This window comes from Odocoileus virginianus, chromosome X (assembly GCF_023699985.2).
Source record: "Odocoileus virginianus isolate 20LAN1187 ecotype Illinois chromosome X, Ovbor_1.2, whole genome shotgun sequence".
Lineage (NCBI taxonomy): Eukaryota > Metazoa > Chordata > Mammalia > Artiodactyla > Cervidae > Odocoileus > Odocoileus virginianus.
Window position 1 is genome coordinate 43,757,726 of NC_069708.1, and position 26,963 is coordinate 43,784,688.

At 36.2% G+C, this 26,963-nt stretch overlaps 1 protein-coding gene across 10 annotated transcripts in view; it reads left to right on the forward strand.

Moving 5' to 3' along the window:
- FAM133A (family with sequence similarity 133 member A) overlaps positions 1-25,403 on the forward strand; it is a 46,144-nt gene extending 20,741 nt beyond the window's left edge. For 6 of the 10 annotated variants that reach the window (XM_020877453.2, XM_070462075.1, XM_020877450.2 and 3 more), the window contains exons 3-5: positions 7,837-7,923; positions 12,704-12,810; positions 22,452-25,403. In XM_020877453.2, coding sequence (XP_020733112.2) covers positions 12,726-12,810; positions 22,452-23,224 — 858 coding nt within the window. In that variant the 5' untranslated portion in view covers positions 7,837-7,923; positions 12,704-12,725 and the 3' untranslated portion in view covers positions 23,225-25,403. Of the gene's footprint in view, positions 1-7,836; positions 7,924-12,703; positions 12,811-22,383 lie in introns of those variants that run through there. The other 4 variants (XM_070462078.1, XM_070462079.1, XM_020877454.2 and 1 more) reach the window with 3 other exon arrangements.
- Positions 25,404-26,963: the final 1,560 nt, after the last annotated feature.

Genomic DNA, 26,963 nt, shown 5'->3' on the forward strand with positions numbered 1-26,963 from the left:
ACATAGTGAAGAGAATGATTTTTCTAAAATACAAATATGAGCAGGTCTCTTTTCTCCTTTACTCAGAATCTTCCCATGAGTTTTATGACAAAGTTCATCTCTATTATTGCCTATAAGGTCCTTCATGATCATGCTCCTGCCCATTTCCTCAGCATCATCCCATGGCACCATCACCATTAATCATTACTTTCCAGTCATATTGGCCTATTGTTTCTTAAAGGAGCCAAGCTCATTTCTGCCTCAGTACCTTCACATATGTTTTTTCCTTCTGCCTTGAATTAATCCTCATCCTCTTTATCTGATTAATGACTATTCTTCTTTCAGGTCTTATTTTAATTCCCACTTTCAAAGAGAGATCTTCCCTGATCCCACTAAGTACTAGTTATGTACCGTTATCAAACCCTTTCCATTTTCTTTATAGCACTATAACAGTTATAAATATATAGTTTTACAGTGCTTCATCACTCAAGTCATGTCTAACTCTTTGTGATGCCATGGACTGCAGCCTGCCAGGCACCTCTGTCCATGATAGTTATCCAGGCAAGAATACTGGAGTGGATTGCCATGCCCTCCTCCTGGGGATCTTTCCAACCCAGGGATCAAACCCAGGTCTCTTGCATTGCAGGTGGATTCTTTACCAGTTGAGCCACCAGGGAAGCCCTTGTACATGTGTGTGTGTGTGTGTGTGTGTGTGTGTGTAGTTAATTTGTTATAACTACTTGTTATATATAACTATATAATTATATAGTTATTTGTAGGTTATTTATTTAAAATGAGCATTCCTAAAATCTGTGAGGGACCATGATTATATTGTAGTGTCACTAGCATTTTCTAGCACAGTGTTGGGTGCATAGTAAATACTCAGTAAATATTGGCTGAATTAACTAGTGAACATGCTATAGTAATGTAGGGAGAAAGAACTTGTTTCCTACTAGGAGGATCTGGGAAGTTGGAGATTAAAAGTATTCTAGGCAAAGGAGACAAAACGTTTGTACAAAGAATTAGGAAATATATTTGAGAAGTAGTAAGGTATTTTCTGTTCCTGAAGCATAGGAATTTCAGTGACACATGGAAGAAAAAGAGAGACTAAGAGGAAGAGTTAAGGAAAGATGAGTTTGGAGAAGCAGGTCAAGATCAGGGTCATTCTGCCAAACTAAGGAATTCAAGGTCAATTAAATAAATATTAGGGAGTGACCACATCAGATTTTCTTTAAAGGAAGGTGACTAGAATTGAGCAGGGTGGAAGAGGGACTGGACAGAAAAAAAGAGTAAAGAATAATATGTAAGCAAGTGGGGTATATGTGATGCACAATATTTGCATAGCAGTCTGTATTTTTTATAGCACCCTCCTAAAACTCTACCATTGTGTGTTTGTGTATGTGCGTGTGTGTGTGTGAGAGATGTCATTTAGATATACTTTAATTTCAGAATTTGTCACAGGGCCTCCCTTTATGTCCTCATGATATCATGATAATTCTTAATACTAACAACTCTAAAAATATGAAATTATTTCAGCCTGTAACATTTAACTTTTTGAAGTATGTTCACTTAGAGGACTATATTTGATTTTCACCCAAAGCCATAAACTAGAGACAACTTTTCTTATTTATCAATGTGAAGACTGGATTCTCAGATGCTAAAAGACTAGCCTACAGTTATATAACTAGTAAAGCTAAGATTTAGCTTTACTAAGAAACCCTTTTCTAAGTCCAAGATCCTTCTCAATTTAGTACACATCCATGCATTTTAGTACTAATTTTACTGTTCCTCATTTTACAACTCATTCTTTTAAAATAAAAGTTTCATAATGAGTTTTCATAACTTTGAAATGACAACAAGGTTAGCTTCCCTCAAGTTGCTCTTTTGAAACATTTCCACAATCTATACGGCCTGAACAAATAATTTCCTAGATAAATGATCATAGATTACAATCTTAACTAAAAAATATATGTTCATTATTAGCTTGTAAAAAACCACATTTAAAAAATCTTTAATTAAAAAAAGAAAATCTGTGGGTAAGAATGAGCACTCACATAGAAGAATTGCATTGTATTGGCAGAACAGGAATTATCCCATTTCTTTAGAAAGTGAAGATAAGATTAAAAAAAAAGATTAAAGATGCTAAAAGATGGAAATGCTAATATGACTGAATATCTTATGGGGAAAATGGTTTGGCATGTTTATCATTTATAGTAATTTCATTTGAAATGTCTTTTTTAAGACTTTATTTTTTATAGCAGTTTTAGGTTTACAATAAAATTGAGAGAAAGGTACAGAGATTTCCTCTCACTCTGCACTCCACGTGCTCATGTGTGTGTGTGCTTAGTCACTCAGTCGTGTCTGACTTTTTGCAACCCCAAGGACTGTAGCTGCCAGGCTCCTATGTCCATGGAATTTTCCAGGCAAGAATACTGGAGTGGGTTGCCATTTCCTTCTCTAAGGGATGTTCCTAACCTGGGATCAGACCCAGGTTGTATGTTCTTTGTCTGTTTTTACCAAAAATGAACCTACACTGATACATTATATTTACCCAAAGTCTACCTTAGGATAGTCTACCTTAGGGTAGACTCTTGGCATTGCAGATTCTATGGGTTTGGACAAATGCATGGTGATGTACATGGGCTTCCCTATTTCAATCCCAAAGAAAGGCAATCCCAAAGAATGCTCAAACTGCTGCACAATTGCACTCACCTTACACGCTAGTAAAGTAATGCTCAAAATTCTCCAAGCCAGGCTTCAACAATACGTGAACCGTGAACTTCCAGAGGTTCAAGCTGGTTTTAGAAAAGGCAGAGGAACTAGAGATCAAATTGCCAACATCTGCTGGATCATCAAAAAAGCAAGAACCCTATATGCAAAACAGAAAAAGAGACACAGATGTACAGAACAGACATTTGGACTCTGTGGGAGAAGGCGAGGGTGGGATGTTTCAAGAGAACAGCATCGAAACGTGTATATTATCTAGGGTGAAACAGATCACCAGCCCAGGTTGGATGCATGAGACAAATGCTCGGGCCTGGTGCACTGGGAAGACCCAGAGGGATCGGGTAGAGAGGGAGGTGGGAGGGGGGATCGGGATGGGGAATACATGTAAATCCATGGCTGATTCATGTCAATGTATGACAAAAACCACTACAATATTGTAAAGTAATTAGCCTCCAACTAATAAAAATAAATGAAAAAACAAACAAAACAAGCAAAAAGCAAGAGAGTTCCAGAAAACCATCTATTTCTGCTTTATTGACTATGCCAAAGCCTTTGACTGTGTGGGTCACAATAAACTGTGGAAAATTCTGAAAGAGATGGGAATACCAGGCCACCTGACCCACCTCTTGAGAAACCTATATGCAGGTCAGGAAGCAACAGTTAGAACTGGACATGGACCAACAGACTGGTTCCAAATAGGAAAAGGAGTATGTCAAGGCTGTATATTGTCACCCTGCTTATTTACCTTATATGCAATACATCATGAGAAATGCTGAGCTGGAAGAAGCACAAGCTGGAATCAAGATTGCTGTGAAAAATATCAATAACCTCAGATATGCAGATGACACCACCCTTATTGACAGAAAGTGAAAGTGAAAGAGGAAAGTGAAAAAGTTGTCTTAAAGGTCAACATTCATAAAACTAAGATCATGGCATCTGGTCCTATCACTTCATGGGAAATAGATGAGGAAACAGTGGAAGCAGTGTCAGAATTTATTTTTGGGGGCTCCCAAATCACTGCAAGATGGTGATTGCAGCCATGAAATTAAAAGACGCTTACTCCTTGGAAGGAAAGTTATGACCAACCTAGATAGCATATTAAAAAGCAGAAACATTACTTTGCCAACAAAGGTCCGTCTGGTCAAGGCTATGGTTTTTCCAGTGGTCATGTATGGATGTGAGAGTTGGATATTGGAGAAGACTCTTGAGAGTCCCTTGAACTGCAAGGAGGTCCAATCAGTCCATCCTAAAGGAGATCAGTCCTGGGTATTCATTGCAAGGACTGATACTGAAGCTGAAACTCCAATATTTTGGCCACCTCATGTGAAGATTTGACTCATTGGAAAAGATCCTGGTGCTGGGAGGGGTTGGGGGCAGGAGGAGAAGGGGACGACAAAAGATGAGATGGCTGGATGGCATCACCGACTCAATGGACATGAGTTTGAGTAAACTTGGGAGTTGGTGATGGACAGGGAGGCCTGGTGTGCTGTGATTCATGGGGTCGCAAAGAGTTGGACATGACTGAGCGACTGTACTGAACTGAACTGAGTGGCTCAATGGTAAAAGAATCTGCTTGCCAATGTAGGAGGTGTGGTTTCAATCTCTGGGTCAGTAAGATCCCCTGGAGAAAGAAATAACAACCCACTCCAGTATTCTTGCCTGGGAAATCCAATGGACAGAGAAACCTGGCAAGCTATAGTCCATGGGATTGCAAGAGAGTTGGACATGACAGTGACTAAACAATAGTGATGACATGTATATACCATTATAGTATCATACATAGTATTTTCACTGCCCTACATATCCTCTGTGCTCTGCCTATTCATCTCCTTCCCCCACAGCCCCATCCCTGGAAACCACTGAATTTTTTTATCATCTGAATAGTTTTGCCTTTTTCAGTATAATGGTGTCAAAAATTCAGTGAAGTTGAGAAAAATTAAAAGCCACAGTAAGATAAGCCACCTGCAAAAGTAACCCAAGGGGCTGCTTCTGAGTAGATAATTTAATTTGGACACACTAGAAGTTTTGGTTGAGTTTCAGGGAGGCATGAATAGAGTATGATCATAAATTTAAAAGGTAAAATCTAATCAGTTAATGGAAGACTGAATTATCAGGGGAAAAAAAAAAACACATTAGGGAAAATCAGAGAACTAGCTGCAAGTTTCCAGCAATGTCTAGGAAAGAGAGTGCCCTGATTATCAGATTGGAATACTTTAGTCACCCACCCAATGGTGGATATTGGTAGGTACATCAAATTAAATCTTGAGGCAGTAATCATTAAGAATATCTGCTGACTCATTTTTTAATGATTCCAGGTTCACCATGGTAATTTATGACTAATTTGACTTTGTACATGTTTTATCTAATGAATTCAGGATGTTGGTTATCAAACTGAACAACCATGTGTTTACAACATTTCCAGTTATAAACTAATGGATGGGCATCTAATTTATACATTGATATCATGTGACTTTAGTTAGTGTGAATTAGGCTCCCTCATCCAGGTACAACTGGCACACTGATAAAGTAGTATAAAGTTTTACATAGGTTGAAGCAAATATTATGTCTATATGGAAAAGCATATGGGTAACATCATTTATCTATTTGCAATCAAGAAGAGAACTAAGTTGTTATACAGAATATGCTTATGTTTCCTCTTATTCTTATTGTTTCTTGTTGAAATTTCCTCATGGAATGGTTTTTGGACATTTTACCATAATAACCTGAGGAAATTATTAAAATTACATGTTTGTGGGACTTAGAGATTCTGATAACACTTAGTCTGGGATGAAGCATAGGACTCTGCATTAAAACAAAAAACAAAACAAAACAAAAAACAGCCTGTATGATTCTGAGCTTGAGCATTAGTGGACTTTACCTTGAATAGCACTGTTTTACAGTGAAAAAAAAAAATGCTATATTTAAATAAACCTGTGGTTCTTAAAGCAATTTTTCACAGCTGGGCAAAATTCATGATTTCTGTTAGATTTCTGATATAATGACATCATAATCAGTTTCAGACCTCTAGTCATAACTCTGTATTCAAATCACAGCAAGGATTGAGGAAGTGGATGGCAGGTTTGTAAGGATAACAGACAGGGGCAGGGCTAAGGGAAGACAAAATGGCTACCATTTTCACTGTACTGTGTGCCCCAAGGTGAGGAAAAGAAAGTAGAATCCTTTGAAGTCTTCCCTGTTCAGGAGCAGAAGCAAATAAGTAAGGACTGATGCCAAGGTGCAGCCTAGGCAATATAACCCCCTTCCAAATTCTTATCATCTCCACATCTCCAAGTGAGACAATCTAAGTAAAAGCAGTGTGCTTCCTATGAAAATGCAACTTTTAAGTTCCTAACTTTCTCTGATGAGAAGAGCTGGCTCATTGGAAAAGACCTTGATGCTGGGAAAGATTGAGGGCAGGAAGAGAAGGGGATGATAGAGGATGAGATGATTGGATGGCATCACTGTCTCAATGGACATGAGTTTGAGTAAGCTCCAGGAGATGGTGAAGGACAGGGAAACCTGGCGTGCTGCAGTTCATGGGGTTGCAAAGAGATGGATACAACTTTGCGACTGAACAACAACAACAACTCTCACTCAGAGCCAGATTGCTGCTCCTAAATACCTCTTACATACAAATTTCCCGGTTTACTCTGGTAATGAGGAACTATTTAATTGAGGATTTGCAATTGAAAGAGGATTCAGGAGATGGGAGTGAGGGGAAAGTAAGGGTAAGAAATTGGTTGGTAGAAAGTGGTATAGGTTAGGATGACAAACAAGGTGGCAGAACTAGAGTTTGAATCCATCAGACTCCAAAGTCTATATACCTCTTTATTAAATTTTTCTAACATTAATGTATATAAGAATTACCTGAGGGTCATGTTAAAAATATATGTTCATGACCCCAGAAGTTATGATTTAGTAGGTCTTACATGGAGTCCAGAAACCTATATTATTATCAAGTACCACAGATATTAATAATTCTGATGCAGATGATCAGTGGACATATTTTGAGAAAAATTTCCTAGAGAAGTAGTTCTCAAACCATTTGGTTTAAGGATCCCTTTACACTGTTAGAAATTACTGAGAACCCCAAGGAGCATTTGTTTATGTGGTAAAGAATATCTGATAAATGATAGCTATTGATATTTATGGTATTAAAAACTAAACAGAAATTTTTAAATATTAATCCATTTGAAAATGCCAATAATAATACCATCAAATTTTAACTAGATAACATTGTGTGAAAAATAATTATATCTTCAAAATTGAAAACATCTAATGAATAGAGATGTATTAGTTTAATATTTTTCAAATCTCTTTTATGTTGACTTAATTATTCTCATATATTTCTACATTCAATTTGTTATGATGCAATGTTTTGGTTGAAGTATATGAAAAAGAAAAAACCCAAAAACTCAAGCCTCACACAAATAACATATTTGCAGACAACATGAAAGGAGCCTGGAGGCTCCCATGGATACAGGCATCACACTTCGACTTAATGTCTTTAAAGTAATAGCTATTATTGCTATCAGAAATAGCTATGTTCTTCAGTCTGTATTAGTCATCAAAATTTAGGGACACTAAAGAAGGTAGAAAAATTAATTTGTTTCTTGGACTGTTTGGAGTTGTTAAATGATTTCATAAATTGTATCCCAATATTACTGCTTTATTAATTTACTTTATAAATTTGAAAGCACTATAGAAATGTAAAATAGGAGTCCAGGTGTTTGGGCAGAATTTTGTTTATAGAAATTGGGATTCAGAACAAAGATTTCTTTTAGGGTAGAGCAATATCAATAGGCAATGAGGAAGGAATACATTAGGTGAACATAGGAATACATAGGTAGGAAAAGTACAAAAGCAGTGAATAATCTGGAGTTGCTTATAGTGGATATTAACAGTTGAATAAATAACTATAATGGTGAGAAAGTGCTAATCATAACCTTTTAAGGAGAGTTATTACTTTGCCTGAATAAAATAACCTTTTCTTCTGGTCAGCACACCTCTTCGAATTTGGTTACTTTTTGTTGTTGTTACTTTAAGTTTTAGTTCTATAACCTAAAACTTGTTGCCAAATTATGCAAAGACTTTAACAAATATTATCTCATTTCTTATCTTTGGTCAAAGTGGAAGCACCTGAAAAGGAGATTGGAAAAAGGCAGCTAGGAAATTGAGAGGAAAATTGAATGGTTGTAATCTTGGAAGCCATTTGAGGTAAGTGGTTCAAGGAGGAGGGAGGGAGTAATCCAATGTGTCAATTGATGGTGATTGATGAAGTTAAGATAGAAAATGAAACTTGATCATTAGATTTACTGGCATGAAAGTGATTAATGACCTGGACAACAGAAGTTCCCATGGAGTGGGAGGAGAAAAAGCCCCAAGGTGGTTTTCATTGGTTTAAGTGATACAATAGCATGTTTCTGTGCTAATGTGTTTTTCAAGAGCTTCAGTAGTGAACACAGTACATACAAATCTTTTTCTTATAGAACCTATAATCCAGTAATTCAAGCTGATGAAAGCAAGTTTTCTTCCATTTCAGCATGCTATACACATACAGCGTGCCCAGGTAGCTCAGTGGTGCCACTGCCTGCCAATGCAGAAGGCGCGGAAGACTCGGGTTCAATCCCTGGGTTGGAAAGATCTCCTGGAGGAGGAAATGGCAACCCACTCCAGTATTCCTGCCTGGAAATTTTCATGGACAGAGAGGAGCCTAGTGGGCTGTAGTCCATGGGGTCACAAAGAGTCAGACATGACTGAGCACTTTCATGCAGATACACATTTTAGATGTTTCTCTAATTTTTAGGATGTCAAATTTGTTTTTAAGATGAGAAATTTCATGCTAAAACAATTTGGAATAGATCAGCCAAATAGATTACAAAATTTTGATAGGCCTGCTTATCAGAAGAGTTAAAGGATTACATAAGTAATCTGTATACTCACATTCAGTGCTGTTCAGCAATTTGGGGTTAGAGAAAAACAGTTATCTAGAGTTACTGAGTCTGAAGTAAATCAAGAAAATGTGCTGAGATCTTCAGGTTCCTGATTCAGGCAATAATATAGTCTGATTATTTCAGTCTCTGTCAAAGGGTGAAAAAGATTCAGGGGAGTCTAGGTAAAAACAGCTGACTTCCTAGTGTGGAACTTTCCTATATTCCTGACTACTGCATGACAACTGCTGCAGACAATGATATGACAAACAGGTAAAAATAACTGATATGACATGTTAAGTGTCAGGTTAGCAAATTCTTTGACTCAGAATATCTGCGAAAGTAGTGGATAGAGAGCATGGTAATCTGGGCAGTACTATAGTCTTTACTCTTTAGGAATCTGCAATCCAGTGAGGGAAAAGGAAATCAAGTGACATATACATATACATGGCAGGAACATATACAGCCATGCAAAGGGACAGAGACAGGTAATAAGTAATCTGGACTGCACTTCTCTGGTGGCTCAGCTGGTAATGAATCCTCCTGCAACGCGGGAGACCAGGGTTTGATCCCTGGGTTGGGGAGGTCCCCTGGAGAAGGGAACAGCTACCCACTCCAGTATTCTGGCCTGGAGAATTCCATGGACTGTATAGTTCATGTCTCAAAGAGTGACATGGCTGAACGACTTTCACACACAATCTGGACTATAAAGGGAAGAAACTGTTAGTAATTTATAGATTATCCAGGCTGATTTGAATAGTTTCCATTTGCTTTTTGCTGATTATAGTTCACACTGTTCCTTAAGCATCCCCATACTTGCAGATGTGAAGAGAGATAGGAAAACTTGAACCAGTCCATTTTAGCAACTCTGTTAACCAGATTGGGTAAGGAAAGAAATGAAAATAGTGAGTGTAATGGTGTTTTTGAGTTTTCTATACCTTTCTATTTTCTCAAGTTATCTTCATTATCATTAAAGTTAGTTGTATCCACCACATGGTTATGCAGAAAAACACATTGGCTAGTTTAATCTATAGTCCCATGCCAAAGAAAGATTTATGCTTCATGTATCTGAAAATTCTAGATTAATATGGCAATTAATAGAACATATGCTACAGGTTGTCCCAATTTGTAGAAACTGATATTATCAACCAATTTAAATTTTGTTAGCATTAGACACTTTCCTGCTCTTTCAAGGGAGCATTTGTCCTATGGCCTTCTGAACTTAAGGGATAGATGTACAGCTACAAATAATCATCATATTTTCTTTAGAGTCCTCCGCTAGAATTTGCAGCCATTTTTCATGCTATTGATATAACATTCTTTAATAATGCAGGCTTTAAATCAGGCTGCCAGGGGTCCAATCTTGGCCCTACTACTATCAGACATTGGAAAAATTATTTAACCTTCCTGAGACTGACTTTGCTCATCTGTCAGATAGGAAAATAATAGCATCTACTTCATGAAGTAGTGAGAATTCAATGAGATAATCCATGTAGACCACTTGGAACAGTGCCTGTTCATGGTGAATACTGAATAATTGTAATCATTATTACACGATTGGTGGAAGTAGTCATAGGAATATCAAGTCTTTATATTTATATAGACTCTAATACTTTTCAGACTGTGGCCAAAAAATATTTCATTTGAACCTGGGAGCAGGTGACAGGATTGAAACCTGAGACACAGAGAGGTTATGTAATTTATCTGAGAGCACTCAGTAAGTTAATAGGGAAGCTGGTCCTTCACGTCTATAATGATACTGAATTCTAATGATGATTGCTGCATCAGTGAAGTTATACAGCCTGCCTAGTGAATTTTCCTAAAATAATCTGCCTTCATCAAGCCAACTCTTCCTCAGTATTTTTCTTAGAATTGAAAACTAAGTTTTATCCCGTTTGATATGAATACTGAGTTATCTCTTTCACATGGTTTTCCAAATCAGGCAAGTCCAGCATACTCAAGTATTATTATTAATACAAGTTTTCACACTTTCTGATGCTTTTCAGTATACCTCATTATTGTTTCAAATAAGCATCTATAAGTTAGTTATTATAAGAAGTCCGTATGACCTGGCCTTTGAATTTTTAGGAAATTTGCATATGTAGTCATTTGTGAGATTAGAGGTGACAAGTAAATATACCTAGCTGTGCTGCTTTTAGTTTATAGTCAGTATATTCATATATACACATTACATCAAATTCTCTATTCTGGTTTTAGAAATATGCTTAAAAAAATTCATGTAAAGGTGGCAGAGTACAGAAGGTAGTAATTGAAGCATTGATACATGAAAAAACAACTAGTTATTTACAGCTATGCATAAGTAAATGTATTTTGAACTGTGTTCCCTGGCAAAATAAAAGCTCCCCTGGTTTGCTTCCTATGCTTAGGACTTATCTTTCGTACATTGTTGGAAGAGCTGACAAGTGTATACTGGCACAACTAGATCCAGGGAAAAGTTGACAGATTTTAAACTACAACTGAGTTTGGATTCACAGTACATTGCCTCAATAAGCATCTCATGATTCTCTCATATAAAATACATCACTTTTAACACAAAATGTAGATAAAATTATAAGGAATAAATGGAAGGTACAATTCTATCTCACTCTGAACTTATAATGTATGAGTTAAATTCCATTCACAAAACTGGTGAGATGTGAGTGAGATTGATTTTAGATGTTCAGTGCTGAAAAACACAGACAAGCTTTGTGACTTGAAGTACCTTGTCAAGGGTTTACATAAAACTTATTTATTAAATAGAAATTGGGACAATGGGGAGAAAAGATGTGTCAAATCTTATTTGGGGTGTCTATTTTCATAGAAGTCATATCACACAGATGGAAAGAAACTAGTATGCAGTTAGCGCTGGTTCATGTAAGGTGGTCCCTTGAGTAGAGGAACTGGAATTTTCAGTGGTCCTAGGATGTTTTGGTTATGTTATGCATAACCATGAGTTACCACATCTAAACACACACAACAGGGCAAAATCTGTTGTCAAAGAAGGCTCAAGAAAATCATTAGTGAACATCCAAAACTTATCAAGTGCACTGACAAAATAAGTACCTTTTTGGCAAATGCTTAGTTGAATTTGGTGTGTGTGTGTGTGTGTATAAAATCATTTTCTACAGAGTGTTTCTTAAAACATTGATGCTGACACTATAAACAATACTGTTATTTTGTTCATGGCTTCTTGACTAGGGCAAAATGTTAATGGGGCAAAGTTGTTCTTCTGAGGGCCTTTGCTCTTTTCTTTAACTATACTCAGAATTTTAAAACATTTTCAGAAATGTATGCAGGAGAGTGCCATTCCTACTAGTTGAGAAATAACCATGATATGGACTCTATTGATAATGAGTCAGTCATGTCACCTAGATGCCACATTATAGTAAACACAGTGTTTTGTGTTCCATCTCCAGATAATTTATATTTGTCATCCAAGTGCCAGGTACTTAGTTCAAGCTTAGTACATGATTGAATAAATTAAAATCATTTCCTATTTCCTAGCTCTGTCTGCTGAAAGAGTCCAGAAGCAGCAATATTCCAATGGGGGCTAATGCACAGGATATACAAGATGATCCTAGAGTGTCTTATAGAATCAGAAAGTAAGGAAGCATTTAGGAGACAAAATGAAAAGGGTGTGTCAGAAGGATACAGGAGCCAACTAAAAGAGCCCCTGAAGGCCCCTGCTGAAATAATTTCAACAACAAAGTAAGTCAAGTAATATTGAAATATTGCCCGAAGTATAAACTTAATTAAAACTCGTGATTTATACTGATAGAGTGACCAAATCTCCATACACAAGGAGTTCAAATATTTTATGTAGCTATTTCCCATCAAGGAGGTAGAGCATAAATCTCCATTACTTAAGTGTGGATTGTACATAGTGACATCCTTTCAAAGAGTACAGTATGGAAACAGAGTATGTATGATCTTGCAGTGGAAAAAGTTGGCAAACATTCACTACCTCAGTCTTGTGATCTACATTAACATCATGATAAGTCACCTTCACATGTACCCTCAATGTAATGTAATGAGAATTGTACTTTACTTGTGTTCTTTCTTTCAAGAACTTGCAGTCTAGTTCTAAACATGAGAAAAACATCAGACAAACCCAAATTGAAGAGTGTTCTGAAAAATCAACATCGGATCAATACTCCTCACAACGAAGAAAATTGTGAGTAACTGCCAGTCTAGAAGAGCCTGGGAGACATGATTACTAAATGTTATATGGTATACTGGATAGATTCCTAGAACAGAAAAAGGGCATTAACTTAAAAACTAAGGAAATTTGAATAAAGAATAGACTTTAGTTAATATGAATGTTTCAGTATTGGTTCATTAGTTGTGGCAAATGTACATGGTAATGTAAGACATTATCAATAAGAAAACTAGATGCAAAGGATTCTTGCAACTTTATTTATAAATCTAAAGATATTCTAAAACAGAAAGTTTGTTTTAAAAAACATTTTACTTCATCATCATAAAAGCTAAATAACAACAATGATTTGTTTTTCTGAATCACCTAATGTGAAGAGTTGACTCATTGGAAAAGACCCTGATGCTGGGACGGATTGGGGGCAGGAGGAGAAGGGGACGATAGAGGATGAGATGGTTGGATGGCATCACTGACTCGATGGACATGGGTTTGAGTAAACTGCAGGAGTTGGTGATGGACAGGGAGGCCTGGCATGCTGCGATTCATGGGGTCGCAGAGTCAGACACGACTGAGAGACTGAACTGAACTGAACTGAACTGAAGAGAAATAAGAGGGTGAAGTACTCATTTCTTTAAAATAAACAATTAGCTAAAATTTATACTTAGAACTTTATCCTCTCATAGCCTTTCTTTTCCATTTTATCTCTTGTATTTGCAATATTTTATTGCTGCTCTAAATTTCTGATATCATCCTTAAGATATTAGAGACTGATCCCTTGTCATTTGACAATTCTGTACACAGAAAAAGAGGCAATATTTCAGATCCTACACCTTTTCTCTGGAATGATAAATGCTCCATGACACAGCTATGCCAGAGGGAATTCACCTGAAGTGAAGACTTTTAACATAGCACAGCTTTGTATCATGTTGATTCCAGTCAAATTAAGGAATAATTTCTCCCTCAAAACAGTCATGCTACCAACTAGAATAGAATATGTTGTTGCTTGAATTTTATTTAGAAGAAAGATATCATATTTTATATACTTGCTAAAACTAGTATTTTCAGGAAATTTTCGAGTATCATTAAACATCCCCATAAACACTTCTTTTTCTTATTTGATCTGTGAATTCCATAAAACTGTGACAATCCTATATATTATCAGTTGGTGTGAAATAGCAGAACATAATGATAATTAAAGGTATTGGTAGCATATATGTATGTATATATGTGCATATGTCATGTCAGTCAGTTCAGTTATCAGTTGTGTCCAACTCTTTGTGACCCCATGGACTGCAGCACACCAGGCCTCCCTGTCCATCACCAGCTCCCAGAGTTTCCTCAAACACATGTCCATTGAGTCAGTGATACCATCCAACCATCTCATCCTCTGTCATCCCCTTCTCCTGCCGCCCTCAATCTTTCCCAGCATCAGGCTCTTTTCAGATGAGTCAGTTCTTTGCATCAGGTGGCAAAAATATTGGAGTTTCAGCTTCAACATCAGTCCTTCCAATGAATATTCAGGACTGATTTCCTTTAGGATGGACTGGTTGGATCTCCTTGCAGTCCAGGGGACTCTCAAGAGTCTTCTCCAACACCACAGGTCAAAAGCATCAATTCTTCAGCACTCAGCTTTCTTTATAGTGCAACTCTCACATTCATAGACGACTACTGGAAAAACTATAGCTTTGACTAGACAGATCTTTGTTGGCAAAGTAGTGTCTCTGCTTTTAAATATGCTATCTGGGTTGGTCATAACTTTTCTCCCAAGGAGTAAGCATCTTTTAATTTCGTGACTGCAGTTACCATCTGCAGTGATTTTGGAGCCCCCAAAAATAAAGTCTGCCACTGTTTCCCCCATCTATTTGCAATAAAGTAATGGGACCAGATGCCATGATCTTAGTTTTCTGAATGTTGGGTTTTAAGCCAACTTTTTCACTCTCCTCTTTCACTTTCAGCAAGAGGCTTTTTAGTTCTCCTTTGCTTTCTGCCATAAGTGTGGTGTCATCTGCGTATCTGAGGTTATTGATGTTTCTCCCAAAAATCTTGATTCCAGCTTGTGCTTCATCCAGTCCAGCATTTCTTGTGATGTACTCTGCATATATGTTAAATAAGCAGAGTGACAACATATAGCCTTGACATACTCCTTTCCTTATTTGGAAGCAGTCTGTTGTTCCATGTCCAGTTCTCACTGTTGCTTCTTGACCTGCATACAGATTTCTCAGGAGGCAGGTCAGGTGGTCTGTTGTTCCCATCTCTTTAAGAATTTTCCACGGTTTGTAGTGATCTACACAGTCAAAGGCTGTGGCATTGTCAATAAAGCATAAGTAGATGTTTTTCTGGAACTCTCTCGCTTTTTCAATGATCCAGCAATGTTGGCAACTTGATCTCTGGTTCCTTTGCCTTTTCTAAATCCATCTTGAACATCTGGAAGTTCACAGTTCACGTACTGTTGAAGCCTAGCTTAGAGAATTTTGAGCATTACTTTGCTAGCATATATGCATATGATTATTTTATAATATAGTAGACTCATTGATTTCTTAAAGCCTTTAAGTAGGTTTATGAGGCATATATTTCAGTAGCATGATATTTAAACTTACATTAACTAGTGGTAATAAAGAACATTAATTTTTTTTAATAGAGGCTGCATCCAAATGTCCAGAGCTTTGCAGAAGAGTTGGATATTTTAAAGTCTCAGAGCTATTGCCAACTATTTGCAAAGATTTTTCAGCTGAAGTCCCTATGTCTGTGAGAGAGAGTACATTGCCTACAGTTTGACATATCATTAAAAAGTTGAATGAAATGATTTGTAAAATAGAGTAGCTCTTTAAAATAACTAACCTTGATGATAGTGACAATTGAAATTAAGACTGTGAAACATTAAAATATGCTTTAAATTAATTTGAATTCATATTGACTTTCACCTGAGCATGTTCAATGAAAAATGGTGTTGATACAATCACTTTTAACATGAAGAAGTAGATATGATGACTGGTTTACAACAGTGTAGTAATGTGAATATATGCATTCATTTGGCTTTTCCTTTTCACCTCAGGGCCTTAGCATCTGATATTCCTTGTGTTTGGAACATACAGTCAACTTTGGCTCTTTTATTACTCCTTTACTCTTTAGTCACCTGCATCTAGCTAGCTCTAATTTATCCATCAGGTCTCAGATTACATGTTACTTATATTTTAGTATCTCAAAGTTGACCTTCTATTCTAAATTATTTCACGTATTATTCATAGTGTCCTATGTTTTTCTTTTATCATTCTAATCATGATTATAATTAATACTCACTTGTTTGATATTTGTGTAATGACTTTTACCTTTACTAGACCATGATCTCCATGGGGTAAAGTATAGTGTCTGGTGCATAATAGATGATCAAAAGGGAGTTGTCTTAAAAATGAATGAACAGATAACTGTTATAACACTTAGATCACCAGCAAGGCTGTTACAATTTGTATTTAATATTTATACAAAATCAGCATACTTCATACAAATGAATAGAGATAAAGAAAATAAAGTTTCTCTTCTAAAATAGAAACAGAAAGTAAGCCACAGTACTTTTAAGACAGAGTACCTGAGCAGGAGACTTTGTTGCTGTTATTTTTTTTTTCTCAGTATTATTATCTTCTGAGAAAAGAGCACACATATTCTGCAAGTCTGAAGGCCTCCCACAACACTTGTCTGGTGTTATTTCAAATTGTAATTATTGTTCTCAAAACTCCTATGCTATCTCAACCTGTCAGTCATAGCAGATGACCTTGGCATGTATGATTGAGTGAAAATGAAGGCTCTTATGTGAGAAATGCTTCAAATTTCCCCCTTTCATCTCCCCTGTCACTAACAGAAGAAAAAAAAAACAAACTTATACCCATACTCTTTATTCTTTTCCTCTGCTCTTTCAAGAAGGGAGATCCTCTAACTATGTCTTTGATTCCTCTCTGTTTCTTCTATGGTTTTGCCACAAAGAATTATTGCCTCTCTTTCCTGTCTTCTTTAAAGTCTTTCTATTTAAATATCATCACCCTCTGAATATGTTCAAGTTTCTTCTATGATAAAAACCAATAAGAGTAAAAAATCATATTTTGAAAATTCTTCATCTCTCTTTGGGCTTCACTGGTGGCTCAGCTGGTAAATAATCTGCCTGCAATGCAGGAGACACAGGTTTGATGTCTGAGTCAGGAAGATCCTCTGGAGAAGGGAATGGCTACCCACTCAAGTATTCTTGCCTGGAGAATTCCATGGACAGAGGAGCCTGGCAGGCTACAGTCCATGGGGTTGCAAAGAGTCAGAAATGACAGAGCAACTAACACACATCCTATGTCTCTAATTTCTCACCTCCAATTTATTCTTTAACCTTCTGTCACCTGGTCTATGCCCTAATTAATTGAAATTGTGTTAGCAAAAGTTACTAATAATTTCTTCACAGTCAAATATAATGGACATTTTCAGATTTTATCTTATATGACCTATTTGATTTAGTATTGTTGTCCGTAACATCATTTTCCCCCCCTGGATTTTTTTAGAGTTAAACTTAATACCTGTTCATCGTAAAAAATATATAAATAGTATAGGAAAACTTACAAAAGAAAATAATGCCTTCTCATATGCAGAGATAATCAGTAGTTACATTGGTGAACTTTCTGTATGTGTGTACCATAATTCATACAACGTTTGTTATTGATGAACATTTAGTTTTTTTCCTCAAATTTTAATGTTTAGAAATTCCTCAAGTGAAATTTGTGAATCTTTTTTGTTCTTCTTTTTTTTTTCCATTTATTTTTATTAGTTAGAGGCTAATTATTTTACAACATTGCAGTGGTTTTTGTCATACATTGAAATGAATTAGCCATGGATTTACATGTATTCCCCATCCCGGTCCCCCCTCCCACCTCCCTCTCCACCCGATCCCTCTGGGTCTTCCCAGTGCACCAGGCCTGAGCACTTGTCTCATGCATCCAACCTGGGCTGGTGATCTGTTTCACCCTAGATAATATACATGTTTCGATGCTGTTCTCTTGAAACATCCCACCCTCGCCTTCTCCCACAGAGTCCACAAGTCTGGAATATTACTCAGCCATTAAAAAGAATTCATTTGAATCAGTTCTAATCAGATGGATGAAACTGGAGCCCATTATACAGAGCGAAGTAAGCCAGAAAGATAAAGACCATTACAGTATACTAACACATATATATGGAATTTAGAAAGGTTGTAATGATATGCAAAACAGAAAAAGAGACTCAGATGTATAGAAACTTATGAATCTTTAAGGATTATTGCCCTTGCCTTGAAACTTTACTCTCCCCACTCTCTTTCTGTGACCTTACTTTATTTTCTGATACTGCTGTAGCTCTTACCACTCTGGCTAATTTTCTGATTTCTTCTTTGTAAGTTTTACTTTCTCTGCCAGCCCTGTATGTGTTGTTCATTTGCACCCAGTGCTCAAACCTTTTTTCATATGAAATCTTCCCTCAAGGTAATTTAATTTTCTCTCATGACTTTAGCCAACATGCAGTGACTGCCAATCCTGTATCTCTAACTCAGGTCACATTCCAGAGTTTTATCACCCATACATGCAATTTCCTACATGTAGGTTCATTCACATGTTTCAAGCTTTATGAATCTAACATTGAACCTAGAACTTCACTCAAAGCCTAAGTCATTTCCTATATTATCCAGTCATTGGCCTTTTATCTTGTCTCACAAGCCAGAAAAGGCAGAGGAACCAGAGATCAAATTGCCAACATCTGTTGGATTGTAGAAAAAGCAAGGGAATTCCAGAAAAACATCTATTTCTGCTTCAATGACTATGCTACAGCCTTTAGCTATGTGGATCACAACAAACTGTGGAAGCTTTTTAAAGAGATTGGAATACTAGACCACCCTACCTGCCTCCTGAAAAACCTGTATGCAGGTCAAGAAGCAACAACTAAAACTAGACATGGAACAACAGGCTGGTTCAAAATTGGGAAAGGATTATTTCAAGGTTGTGTATTGTCACCTGCATATTTAACTATTATGCAGTGTACATAATGAGAAATGCCAGGCTGGATGAATCACAAGCTGGACTCATGATTGCCAGGAGAAATATCAACCACCTCAGATATGCAGATGGTACCATTCTAATGGCAGAAAGCTAAGAGGAACTGAAGAGCCTCTTGATGAGGGTGAAAGAGGAGAGTGAAAAAGCTGGCTTAAAACGCAACATTCAGAAAACTAAGATCATGGCATCCAGTCTCATCACTTCATGGCAAATAGATGTGGAAAAATTGAAAATAATGATAGATTTTATTTTCTTGGACTCCGAAATCACTGTGGATAGTGACTGCAGCCATGAAATTAAAAGACATTTTGCTTCTTTGAAGGAAAGCTATGACAAACCTAAACAGCATGTTATAAAGCAGAGACATCACTTTTATGACAAAAGTCCATATAGTCAAAGCTGTGTTTCTTCCCATAATCATGTTATGGATGTGAGAGTTGGAACATAAAGAAGGCTGACCACCGAGGAATTGATGCTTTTGAAATACTGAGAGTCCCTTGGATTACAAAGTGATCATACCAGTCAATTCTAAAGGAAATCAACACTGAATATTCATTGCAAGGACTGATGCTGAACCTGAAGCTCCAATAATTTGGCCACCTGATGTGAAGAGCCAACTCACTGGAAAAGATTCTGGTGCTAGAAAAGATTGAGGGCAGAAGGAGAAGGGAGCGACAGAGGATGATGATTAAATGGCATCACCAACTCAATGGATGTGAGTTTGAGCAAACACTAGGAGATACTGAAGGATAGGGAAGCCTGACACCTTGCAGTCCATCGGGTTGCAAAGAGTTGGACACTGAGTGACTGAACTACAACAACAGGCCAAAACCTTGCCCTAGATTCCTTTCTCTTCCTCATGCTTTGTATCTAATTGTTCATTAATTCCAGTAGAATCTCCTTAGTATGGCTCATATTTCCCCCTTTTTCACTCATAATACCACTATTTTTGTTTTAGACTCTTTTCTTATCTGTATGAATACCTGAATTAACCTCATTGTCTTCAGGTTTACCTACTTCCAGCTCATCTTTCATGCTGTAAGAAATTGTCTCTTAAATACTCACATGTGATCATATCACTCTCCTGCTTAAAATAGTCACTATCTCCCCATTAGCTTCATTGTAAGTCCCATAGAATAAATTCAAACCTCAGCATCTCATTCAAACCTCTGTGAACTGGTCTTTGCCTTTCTAGATGATATTAAGACTAAGTTTCAAGGAACTGTAATTAGAATGGATTATGCTATTCTAAGTGTGCAGTAGTAGAAACAACCACCAATTGAATGTGAACTAAAATCCTTAAAGGCATTTGATGATCAAGTATGGGAAATAATGATATTTGACAGACCTTTGGGTAAGAAGGAAAATGACAAAAATACCTAAGAGAACTGAAGAGGAGGGAAACTAAGTTAACACAACAAATCAAATTCAGAAACTATTACCAAGAGTCACTGTAAAAATCTGTGGCATTGAGCTTATGGTGGGTAGGTATATTAGGTTGACTTAAAGGGTTATTGTTACAATCTTTCTAAATTCCATACATATATATGCACTAGTATACTGTATTGGTCTTTATGGCAAGGGTGGGATGTTTTGAGAGAACAGCATCGAAAGATGTATATTATCAAGGGTGAAACAGATCACCAGCCCAAGTTGGATGCATGAGACAAGTGTTCGGGGCTGGTGCACTGGGAAGACCCAGAGGGATGAGGTGGGGAGGGAGGTGAGAGGGGGGATTGGAATGGGGAATACATGTAAATCCAAGGCTGATTCATGTCAATGTATGGCAAAAACCACTACAATATTGTAAAGTAGGTAGCCTCCAACTAATAAAAATAAATGGGGAAAAAATGAAAAAAAAAAAAAAAGGGTCAAAGTCAGGATGGAGACTGACAGAAAAATCTGTGATATATCTGATCATCTATCTCCAGACTTTGTGTTGGCTTCCTACCATAGGACATATAGTCCTACCTACTATAGGACAAAATCTAAGATGTTAAAATGACCTAAGAAGGCCTCTACGATCAGGCTATTTACTTCCTATGCAGCCTCACCTCCTGCTACTGCTCTCTTTCACTTTAGGCTCCTTCAACACTAAATACATGGTGATCTTTCAAGTCTCTTTGTTTTTTCACGTATTGTTTCTTCTGCTTAGAATGTCCTTCAGTTCCTCATTTATTCAGTGAACTCCTATTTATTCTTCAAAATCTTGTACTGACATCACCAACTCCAGGAGCCTTCTCTGAATGCACCTCTCTCATAGAGTTACCCATCCATTAATCCACTCATTTGTTTGTTTATTATTGAGCAAATGTTTATTGAGCACTTAGTGTGGGCCAGATGCCATGTAAGGTACTAGGAACATCATGGCTAGAAGACAGGTCAAATGTGACTTTTACCCTTCTTGGCCTTATATTTAGAAATGAATACATACATGCATATGCACGTGAACACACACATGCATTCACACACAAAAAAAATACACATCCAAATCAATAAAGAAAATAATCATCAGTTTTCTAAGTGCTATGAATAAAAGAGGCAAGAAACTTTGATAAAGAATAATGAGTGTAAGGGACAGATACAGAAACAGCATTAAAATATAAAGCCACTAGCCTATCTTAAAATCCTTCTGATTTCAGCGTGGAACTGAAAGGGAAGAGAATAAGGGCAAAAAATAGGGCTGTCAAGAAGTTGATGTCAAGAGGCAATATAATGTTGTGTTAAGTGTGCAGGGTTTAGCCTCATGCTTCCTTGATTTAAATCCTGTTTTATCATTTGCCATTTATTATGTCACTTTATGCAAGTTACTCAAATTCTCTAAGCTTCAGTTTCTTCATTTGTATAATAGGATAATGACAGGATCAACTTCATAGGACGCTGATCTATGACTAACCTCTAGATTAGTCTAGAGACTAAATAAGATGATCCACTGCACAACACTGAGCAGCCCTTGGCATCTAATAGAGATTAATAATCCAAATGACAGGGGACAGTACCTGCACTATTTTGATGACAGCATATTTGAAGAGAAGTGAACAAACATGAGACCTCTTGTTCTGGGGGTTTAAAGAGCAAGATTTATTAATGAATTGGATATGTGAATTGAGGGAGAAGGATTTTTCAGGCATGACTCCTAGGTTTCTGTCAAAGAGTGGAATGGGTTGTGCTGCACTCTACTGAAATGGGGAAGGTCTGCCTGGTACAGAATTTGGCTACAGAAATTTCTCCCTCGTTATACCATATAAGGCAGATTGAAAGAAAGAAAAAAGGTAAGTACCATACAATATAAAAAGAAATAGCTATGTAAAATTTAGATAACAGTCAGAACCTTACATGAGATATGAAAAACACTTTATGTTATATTTACACCATGATGTCTAAAACATGTAAAACTTTTGTGTATATATTTTCTCAAGGTCTAAGATTTTGTAAATCTTTCTACCATACTATGTGATACACAGTGAACAATTAAACTTATGTGCTTACTTTGTCTTATATTAAAGGTGTTTTGTAATCATTCCATCTGCTTCTCTCACAGAATGGAACCTTCTTGTTATACCAGCAGATGAAGAATTTAAGGAGGGTGTCTGTTTTTATTCTCTTTAGCAACTGAGAGTCTGCTCTGGGAACCATCAGGCACCATGGGGAAGCGGGACAATCGGGTGGCCTATATGAATCCTATAGCAATGGCCAGATGGAGGGGCTCATCTCAATCTGCAGGCCCAACAATACAAGATTATCTGAATCGACCAAGGCCCACCTGGGAAGAAGTGAAAAAACAATTAGAAAATAAAAAGAAAGGCTCCAAGGCATTAGCTGAATTTGAAGAAAAAATGAATGAGAACTGGAAGAAGGAACTAGAAAAAAGCAGAGAGAAATTATTAAGTGGAAGTGAGAGCTCATCCAAAAAAAGAGAAAGAAAGAAAAAGAAAAAGAAGAAATCTTGTCGGTCTTCATCTTCTTCTTCATCAAACACTGATTCTTCAAGCAATTCTCCAGATTCTGAAGGTGAGGAAAAGAAAGAAGGAAAAAAGAGAAAGAAAAAGAAGAACCATTCATACAAATCATCAGAAAGCTCTCCATGTGATTGTGAATCAGAGAGCAAGGAATCTGTAAAAAAGAAAAAGAAGTCAAAGGATGTAACAGAGAAAGAAAAGTGTATTAGAAGTCTCAGCAAAAAAAGAAAGAAGACTTGTCCTGAGAATAAACTTTTATCATTGGAGTCCTCATCAGAATCAGATTATGAAGAGGAGATGCAAGCAAAAAAGAAGAGAAGATGTGAAGAGCAAGAAAAAGCAAAGAAGAAGAAGAAGAAACAGCACAAAAAACATAGTAAGAAGAAGAAAAAGAAATCAGGTTCAAGTCACAAATCAGGATAGTATCAAGAAAAAAAAAGGAAGATTTACCCGTTGGAAAAAGCAAGGAAAGTCTATAGGTAAATTCAACTGTGAGTGTTAGAGCATATTTACCAAAATGCATGAGTTTCCCTGTGTTAGTAGAATTATTCCTGACTTGGTTGCCAGTCAAATGCCACTGTGCCAGAAAGGGCCATAATTGTTGCCTGCAGCTTAAATGTAGGGTTTTGTTTTGTTTACGTGTTTTTCCCTCCACTGGCTAATTTCTCTGAGAGCTAAAATCGTGTTGTCATACTAGTGGTTAAAATGTTTAGAATTAAATTAATGTTTTAAATGATAAATAATTCTGACCAAACAATGTATCTAATGTCGAAAGTATCTAATTTGGATACATCTTTAAAATATATTCAGAAATATCCAGGCAACAATAGTTGTCCTTTTTGAAGCATGGACTTTAACATTAATGTCTCAAAATATTTACATGTGAAGATTAAAATTTAGTTTATTTTTCTTTTCTCCTTGATAAACTTTTGTTTACATGGGGAAAGGGCTTGTGGGGGGAAAAGAGTTTGCTATCACTTTGGTGAGCTGAATAGTGTGCCTTTGATACTTACACATCCTATTTTTGCTAGTGGAACATCCCTTCTTTTCTTTCTTAGTAATGTATGCTGCTTCACATGAACAAGAAAGACAGCAATTTACAGTATATGTGAAACCCCAGTTTTATAAAACTTACCTCCAATTCAACAGTACTGAATAATATTTAGTGTTATAATGTTACATGATTTGAATTAACTTTGATACCCTTTGGAGGAGAATCATTTTAAATAGACCCTGGTATTTTTTTATTAATAAATCTTTATCCTGAAATGTTTTGCATGTTTTATACTATTAAGTTTTGATTATCTAGGGACATTCTATATAATCAGTAATCCTTTTTTAATATAATTTATGCTTAGGGTACAAGTTTCAAGTTTTTAATTTCTTAATCTTACTATATTAATTTCATTACTGTGTTTGATTGCATACTTTCTAAAATATTTAGCATATAAAAAGAAGGTTATAAAAAAATATTTAATGCCTTCATATTGAAGCTGGTTTACTGTAAGCAAGTTGAGTGCCAGACATTTAGTACGTTGTATGTCTTGTTACATAAAACTACCGCCAAAATCTTAGTATGCTGTTTAAAAATTTGTTGGCTTAAGCATTAATATTGAATTAAAATAGGAGTTAAACTAGGAAATTATAATCTGTTTCATATTTTACTAAGATTTGGAGTTTGTTGCTTCATGTTTGTTGCTGATTCATGTTTACCACTATGCTGAAATAAGTTGAAATTTATTTTTGCTTTACATATTTTATATCAGAGAAATATTATAAACTGATGCCTAGAAAACACCCATTACATATGCCATGCTAATTGTAATGTCATATGTGCAAAGTATTTTGGCATGAGGAGAGAATAGATAGCTATTTTTTTAAGCAGCTGATTTTATGTCAGCTCCCTTGAATCACAAGTAAAATTATTATAAAGATGGAAAACATCTGGCAGATAAGTAACATATTGACTCCCCAAATTTTTACAGTGCATACACCAGAATCTCTCAGTAACATTCTTGGAAAATTATAAATGTAATGCCTTGTTAGGTCACACTGAAACTTCGTAACTGTAGCTGTTTCCTAAAATATAGCTATATCTATATGCAAATAAAAACCATTATATTTAAGGGATATTTTTTTCCATATAGAGTTTTCCAAAATTATTTTTATTAAAATATTAAAAAGTATGTATTATTTGTAGAATGTGGCAAAGACATTAACAACTATCAAATATCTATGTGCTCGCATTTACTTCCCAGCCCCTGTAGTTAGGCAATGCCATTTATTACTTCTAGCAGAGGGATTACAGAGAAATTATAAACAAAAGTGATGTGTTGTTTCAGTACTGGTGCAGTAAAAAGTCCTGTGTGACCCTCCAGCTCTCTTTCACTGCCATGTGGACCTGAAAGCAGTGTGCTCCAAATAGTGTACCTACAAGATGGATGCAACCTGTATCTCTAAGTCTCTATAAGGGACCTGCCCTGAAGAGCTGATGGACTTGGGGTGAATGTTTTGAGTGTGAGAAATAAACTGTTATGTGTTAAGCCACTGAGATTTTGGGTCTTCCTTTTCTTACTGCAGCAATCAACTATCCTACTCTGAATAGTTACATACAACTCTGGAATGTCTGTTTCATTATTTACATAAAATAACTCACTTATTTCTATCACATCTTCATGTATTCAGCAGAATGATTCAAAAGTAATCATATATGCCATAACAGAAGGAAATGTTATTTTATTTGCATTGGTTTTTATGTAATGACTAAAGAAGAGGGTGACCTAGGATATTTCACACTTATCAGCAATAATAACTGTCTAGGAAGTAAAACTACTTCATTATTCCTCTGATTATGGCCAAAACAATCTTCTAGTAAAGGTTTTCGGAAGGCAGTTTTAAAGCACTCATAGGAATCGGTGAAGAATAGGGATGCTATTTTTTACATATAAGCATAGATGATGGTTAAAAAAAGTGATAAGGAAATATATAGAAGATAATAGACTAAATAGATTTAGGTGAACATTTAATATGTTGCCTGCAGACTAAAAGCTAAATAAGTTATCCCTTATGAGAAAAGCACTACAGTTACTAGTAATGTGCTCTATGTGATTCATAAGAATAGCTTTAGACACAGTATTTAAGTAAATTTGTGGGATGGGAAGCAGTGGGAAAGCCAATAAGAAAGTAGACAAGAAATGGGGGAAAATCAATACAATCTAGATTAAGAATGTAATTGCAAGCAGAAAAAGAAATATTTAAAAGATCTCAGACTGAAGATAAAGATTATATTGGAGATAAGGAGAATGAATAGAATTGGGGGTTCTGGTTTTACATCTTGTGATACTTTCTTTGGCTATTACAAATTTATTTTGAGAAAGGTTCACCTTTGACATTGTGATTCTGTGGTCATTTTCTGTTTGGCCATATTTATTTTACCAGAAAAAGAAGTATTTAATTTGTGATTTAGGTTTGAAGCTACTTCATGATTAACGAAAATTGTAGTCAAACATTCAAGCATACCTATGTACTTCAGAACTGAACTAGTTTTCTTAGTCCTACTTGAGCTGCAAATAAGATGTGTTCTTTCTTCAAATGACTATCACTTTTGACTTTCATGACACATACAGCAATCTACCTTATTCTTGTTGTTCAGTCACTAAGTCGTGACTGACTTTTTGCAAGTTCATGGACTACAGCATGTCAGACTCCTCTGATCTCCACAATCTCCTGGAATTGATTAAAATTTATGTCCATGAGTCAGTGATGCTATCTAGCCGTCTCATCCTCTGCTGCCCCCTTTTCCTTTTAACTTCAATCATTCCCAACATCGGAGCCTTTTCCAATGAGTCAGCTTTTTGCATGACATGGCCAGAGTATTGGAGCTTCAGCTTCAGCCTCAGTCCTTCCAATAAATATTCAGGGTTTATTGAATATTCTGACTTATTAAATATATTTATTAAATATATTTATTGAATATTCAGTGTTTATTGAATTGGCTGATTTTATCTCCTTGTAGTCCAAGGGACTCTCAATAATCTTCTCTAGCACCAAAATTCAAAAGTATCAATTCTTCAGCACTCAGCCTACTTTATGGTCCAACTCTCACATCTATATATGACTACTGGAAAAACCATACCTTTGATTATATATAATCTTCCCTGTT